Here is a 6,722-nt window from a genome sequence, read left to right as displayed (position 1 = left end):
TGTCATGCAAATCTGACAAAGTCTATGTGCTTGATAATGGTGTAAGTGTACTACCCCATGGCCCCTACCGTATTTCAGACCGGGTTGAATGCATAGACTATTGCAATAAACTTGGTCTGGATAAATTAACCTGAACGCTCTAACCACTAACCCAAACCTAACCTTTCATAAATTAAATGCTCTAACCTAACCTAACCTTTCATAAATTAAATGCTCTAACCCAAACCTAACCCATCCATAAATTAACTAACACAACCTAAACCTGTAGCAGCAGCAGAAGTGACGGCGACTATTGTATACAGTTTTTTCCACAGCGATCCCGGGGGGGGGGGGGTCCCCCCCGCGGCCGGCTTTCGGCCCCGCGGCTCTGGGGGATGGGGGTCCCGCCCACGGCCGGCTTTCGGCCCCGCGGCTCCCTGGAGGGTGGAGGGTATTAGATTCATAGTTTTCGAGTGTGCTATTTTAAGTTCATGTTCCAAGTGTTTTTTTTCAAGTGCTGTTGTATAAAAAGTGTGCTAATGTACAAAAAGTGATGTTCTACAAATAGTGATGCTGGACAAAAAGTGTTTTTTATGACAATAAATGTTTCGCATAAAGTGTTATTGTTGTTCTTGCTGAACATAATTGTTTTGATAACAAATGTTGTTGTTGTTCATGTTTGAACAGAAGTGTTTTTTTATAATAAATGTTGTTCATGCTTGAACAAGTGTCAATAAATGTTGTTCATGTTTGAAGACATAGTGTTTTCATGTCGAATAAATGAATGAAATATTATTTTTGTTGTTCATGTTAGTGTAGATAGATCTATGGGAAAATTACTACTACTACTTATTCATTGGACAAGTATGGTTTACAGTTAGTTGTAGTCCGACAGTTGTCAACAGCAGCAGTATGTATCAATTTAAAACACCATTCAGATCGTTTCTGTGCGGTCCATCAATGTCAGGGAAACGACACTTTTAGCTAAAATAATTCAAAATTGTAATAAAATGTTTTTGGAAAAACCAAAGAAAATTTATTACTGCTATAGTATTTGGCAGGAGTCCTATGATCAAATAAAAGCTATTGCCACCTTACCTTAGACCTTAGCTCCTCCTGTACCTCCAGAGGCTTACAGGGCGTCCGTTAACAGCCTCCAATCATCCCACAAATGAGCTGCGGCGTAAATGTCCTCCCATTCTGGGATTAAGGATGCGTGAAGGGCTCTCCTGTCCCGCTCATATGTCCTGTGAAGCGTGTTTTTGGGCCTTCCTCGCCGACGCGTGCCGTCTGGTTGCCACTGGAGGATCATATTCGGTAGTCTCGATCTTGGCATACGGATAACATGGCCAAGATAGCGCCATCTTTGTTGCCTGACTACATCAGCGACATCAGGCTGGTTTGTGTAGTGGCAAATTTCCATGTTTGTTATCCTATCCTTCCAGTTAATGTTTAGGATACGTCGAAGACAGTTGTTTTCATATGCAGTGAGTCGTTTTTCCTGCTCAGCTGTGGGTTTTAAAAAATAAAAACCGTATGTAAAGATAGAAAGGACGTTTCTTCTTAAAAAGCGAAGTTTTAGCTGAAGTGAGTACTTCGCTGATCTCCAGACTGGTCGAAGTCGTTGAAATGTCGAGCTTGCCAGGACTATTCGTGTTCGCAGTTCTTTTTCGGAGTCACCACTAAACGAGACGGTGCTGCCAAGATATCAGAAGTCAGTGACTTGCTCTATGCTTTCAGTCCCCAGCTGAATATTCATCGGTGAGTTAGTGGTTGACATCGCTTTGGTTTTGGGGGCATTGAGATGTAACCCAAACTGCTCTGCTCTTTCGGCTAACTTGAATAAAAAGTCTTGAAGTTTGCTTTTGTCTTTCTCCATCAATCCAACATCGTCTGCAAAGTCGAGATCTTGGACTAGTCTGCCTGCAATTTTGATCACGTATCCATCAATTTGCCTGAATATGTAGTCCACTATGAGAATAAAGAGGAATGGAGACAATACGCATCCTTGTTTGACACCTGTCATCACTTTGAAATATCTTGTATTTCCTTCGGAGGTTCTCACGCAGCATTCCGTGTCTTCATACATTGTTATGATAAGGCGAACCAGCTTTTCAGGAATACCGTAGAAGATCAGGATCCTCTATAGTATTGGGCGGTCGATTGAGTCGAACGCTTTTTTCAAGTCGACGAACAATACATACAGACGTTGTCTCGACTCATTTGATTCTTCAAGCATGGTCTGCAGTGTGAATATCAGATCGGCGCAAGATCTTTTTGGTCGGAAACCATGTTGCTCCTCGCGTAAATGCGGGTCTAAGGAAGCTTGAAGTCTTGTCAGGATGATTATGCAGAAGAGTTTTCCGGGTCTCGAGAGGAGGTTGATGCCTCTGTTATTGCCACAGACTGTCGCGTCTCCTTTTTTGAACAATTTAATGATGGTTCCTGCTCTCCAGTCTTTTGTGACTTTTTCTTTTTGCCAGAGGAGGGAAAAGAAGACTAGCCACACTGAAAGGGACCTGCGGATCAATGATTTGACCATTTCTCCAGATATACATTCACTACCCGGAGATTTTTCATTCTTCAGCTTTTTCGAGGCTGAAAGGATCTCGTCCGCCGTTGGCTCGTTTTCATTAATGAGAAGATCCAAAAATGGGCTGTCCGGAATATCTGGTGGAACAGAAGGGGACGGGCGATTTAGAAGGTTTTCGAAGTAATCCGCCCATCTATTTTTTCGGTCATCTGGATCGGTTAGCAGTCTTCCGTTTTCCCCTTTTACTGGTCCTTCTTGTACGTTGGTCTTCCCAACGATTTCTTTAGTTAGGAGGTACACAGATCTCGTGTCACCATGTCGGGCTGATTCTTCTGCCATTCTTACTTTCTCATTGAGGTGCTTTCGTTTGTTTGACCTAGCACTTTTCTTCACTTCTCTGTCCGCTTCTTTATAAGCTATGTCGTTCATGACATCAGCAGAGGGATCATTACTGAGTGTGCTCTGTTTTATTTTCTTGCGGTCTTCGATCAAGTCCCATGTCTTCTGGGATATCCACTGTTCCTTTATTGACTTTTTAAAGCCAAGAACTTCTTAAGCAGTTCTAATAGTATTGAAACATTCTCATGGCTGATTATTGATGATTTGGCTGAATCCATTGAACAAATCTCACAGGAAATGCTACAGCTGTTCACCGTTCGCTCTCATCATGAACAGATTTCCATAACCCTAGTTCTACATAATCTGTTTCATCAGAGCAAATGTATGAGAACCCTTGCTTTGAATTGCACCATCTATATTATATATCGAGTTGTTCGTCATTCTAGCTCGATAATAACTCTCAATAAGCAAATATATCCAGGTGCCCCCAAATTTCTGCTGTCAGCGTACACTCAGGCGACAAATAAGCCCTACGGCTACATTTTGCTAGATCTTAATCAGAGCACCCCCGAGGATCTACGTGTAGTCACCGACATTTTCGACAATGAAATTACCCTATATCTTCCAGTGAACAGTAGAAAAAGCTATTCGTTGCCATCATGACATTGAAGAAAATACATGAAAATCAGCATTTATTTTACGTTTTAGGTCCTTCAAAACCTCCACTCAGGACGGCCATACTCAAACATGGTGTTGACAGTGATTTCATTAATCTAATATCTGAACTTTGTATGAATTTAACTGAGGGCAATATACACTTGCCAGAAGGTGTTAGACAACAGAAAAAGAAACATCGTTCCACTGTACGCGCCTTGGCTTGCAAAAACAAGGGGAAATTTTTTAAAAGAAAACGGCTCCTTCAAGCGGGCGGTAGCTTTTTTACAGTTTTACTGCCAATAATTGTAGGACTTGTCAACAGTTTTCTCTAGAGAATGGCTAAACCATATAAATTGACACCATTTGAACTTGTCCTCCCGCCCGTCGAACATTTTGAAGACAATCTAAGCAAATTCATTAATGATGAGAATATTGCTGATGACAAAAAACTGCTTTTAATTCAAAATGACAAGCAACGTGTGGACAAACATAGACCTTATCGTGAGAGACCCGCCACCATCGCCGTCACAGATCCCTCTAAACAGGAAAAATCTCCTCAAGGTTCAGTGCAATCGAAGAAGAAGGAATTGAATTCCATTCCTACATAAATTGAAAACTTGTTGCCAGTGACCTATCGAGAGTAGAGAGAAATAGTATTATCTTATGTTATGTTGAGAACTGCTAGTGATCAAGTTCAAGTCGACAGCGCAGGGAAACGAATTATAATTCAGGGAAAAAGTTATAATCTAGTTGATTTAATTTGTGATATGATGACGAATCGTAAAGGACTTTTATCATTTAACAATAATCTATACGCTTTTCTAAATGCATCAAACTTTCCCAAAAGTCTTATTGGCAATAAGCAAATTCTAAAGAAACTAAGAGAATATAGTCCTCCAACAATGCCAACACTACCACCATTTAAAAAAGAAGAAGATTCAATATTGGAAAATACTAGCAGCAGCAGCAGCAATGATTTTATAACACCTGTGGCTGCTAGTCAAAAGCAAAGACGGATTGATCCACCCTTCAGTGTGCAAAAGGGGAGTGGACATTACACTACGTGTTTGCATTCAAAATGGTTAAAGTTCTGAAACATGTCTATGAAAATATTGATGAAGCGGGAAGTTTAAGTTCCCCCAAAACGCTTTCTAAATTTGCCTCTGGCAGCACATTAAAAAAAAAGGAAAAGAGATCTACAGAATGAACCGAGTTACACACTGCATCGGAATCGCAGGCTTCGTGGCAAACAATATCGACCACAGTTTATATAATTATCCAGTATGATCTTTCCCTATCTCACCCATTATAAAAACCTGGACCAAGGTGCAAGTGCTCCAGAGAATGTTTTTGCAGATAGAAACATAAGCGGCATCAGATATTTCCACGGGTAGACAAGTCAGACGCGAAACAATCGGAAAAAAGTGGAAACCCGCTATTACGAATAATGAACTTTGTAACCATTTCTCATTGATTGACGGAAACAGACTAACCCGCTAATGCAGAAAGAAGTGGGAGGAGCTTTTTGTTCGTACCGAGAATGAAGACCAGAAATGATCTGCGATAAACTAACTGGATAATTCTACCAACTGTGATATCGATAAACTAAAGCCTTTTTCCCTCTGCATATAATACAAACTGATCTTTTCACTCTAGACACGATTCAACGGTGTCACAATGCACCCTACAATTATATTCTAGTGGCAATCAGTATTTTTAGTCGTTATGCCTATGCCCTTCCATTACGATCAAAGAGAGGTGTTGAAGCTGCTCGACTTTAGAAAGTATTTTTGAACAGGATTGCTATAGAAAAATTCAGTCGGATCGCGGTAGCGAATTTGTTAATCCCCATGTGCAAATGGTTATATTAAAATATAATACAACACTTTATCATAGTCACAGCCCGATAAAGGCTGCATTGCCTGAACGATTGATTAAGAACGATTCGTCTATTAATTTCAAGATATTGTACACTGAAATATAAATCTGCTTTTATTCATGATTTAGATAAAATCATACAGATATACAACAATCGACTCCATCGATCTCTGTCCAACTCAAGCCCTCGGGAAGTTCATTGCAGTGAAAATACATTTGATGCTTTTCTAAAGCAATATTCCAATGGTGAAAAAGAAAAAAATGTGAAAAAGAAATTCAATGTTGGTGATACTGTTCGAATTAATAGAACCACCAATATTTTTGAAAAGGGGAATTATTTATGGAGCACTGAACTTTTTAAAGTGTCCAAAATCCTGGAAACTGAACCCACGACATACCGACTGCGAGACACCAAAGATGATAAGATTCTCGGCGGTTTTTATGAATATGAACTGCAAAAAGGTAGAAACACTAGCGAAATTTATCAAATTGAAAAGATTGAAGAGTCGCACTCGGAGGGGCAAGAGACAGTTGCTTGTTCGCTGGCTAGGATACAACTCTGATTTTGATTCTTGGGTCAGTGCTGAAGATATAAAGAATGCCCAATGATTTCTATGTGACTTTCATCTCCAATGTTTCTGATCCTCTCTACAATGACTTGAATAGAACAAGTGATTTTTGGACAAAACTCTCTCCCACCATCAAATTCGACGACAATGTAAAGTATGAAGTGGCTCTTGTCGACTGTATTCTTAAAAATACCTAGGACATCCTGAGAAAAGATCGTAAATATGAAATAAAAATTAGACCCAATGATTGGCCGCCACCACCCTCAGGTGATCAAGAACAAATTCAAAAGATCAATTGGACAGATTATCCATACATTGCATTACCCTATGAAGAACTCACCTTTATGAATGATTTTTGCCGTTCTATTGATAAAAAAAACTCCGCTCGTAAACAAGGAACTTTTCATTTCAACTATTCAAAGGAAGAGGGCAAGATCAACATTAGTTCACCTATTGCCAATGAAAAGGTAACACTAATTTTATTTTTGCTGACTACCCACCTGCCTTCTCCACGGACACATGTATATTTCTCTACGCTTCATTTTTGGAAACATCCCGTGTTGGTAATTCAAATTTTCCCCTCCTACGGGTTCTTGAACGAAAAACCCATCAAGAACATATTCACAACTACAATATAAAGCATCTTCAGTATTTTCCCGTAAACACTTCCTATTTGGAACTCAGTCAGCTGACACTAAGAACTGAATTAGGTGATCTCCTAGAAATTTCAAAAGGGTTGGCTGGGATTACATGCCATTTTCGTCCCA

The 6,722-nt window shown here is 39.9% G+C and overlaps 1 protein-coding gene across 1 annotated transcript; it reads right to left on the bottom strand.

Moving 5' to 3' along the window:
• Positions 1 to 2,122: 2,122 nt before the first annotated feature.
• LOC148946678 (uncharacterized) lies at positions 2,123 to 2,941 on the bottom strand. The gene has a single exon (XM_089096384.1). The coding sequence runs from the start codon at positions 2,939 to 2,941 to the stop codon at positions 2,123 to 2,125; it is 819 nt and encodes a 272-aa protein (XP_088952510.1).
• Between the last annotated feature and the right edge of the window lie 3,781 nt (positions 2,942 to 6,722).

Source organism: Artemia sp. Qi Xiang Cuo, chromosome 11 (genome assembly GCF_049724085.1).
Source record: "Artemia sp. Qi Xiang Cuo chromosome 11, ASM4972408v1, whole genome shotgun sequence".
NCBI classification, from domain to species: Eukaryota; Metazoa; Arthropoda; class Branchiopoda; order Anostraca; family Artemiidae; genus Artemia; species Artemia sp. Qi Xiang Cuo.
This window is presented reverse-complemented; position numbering and strand designations above follow the sequence as displayed.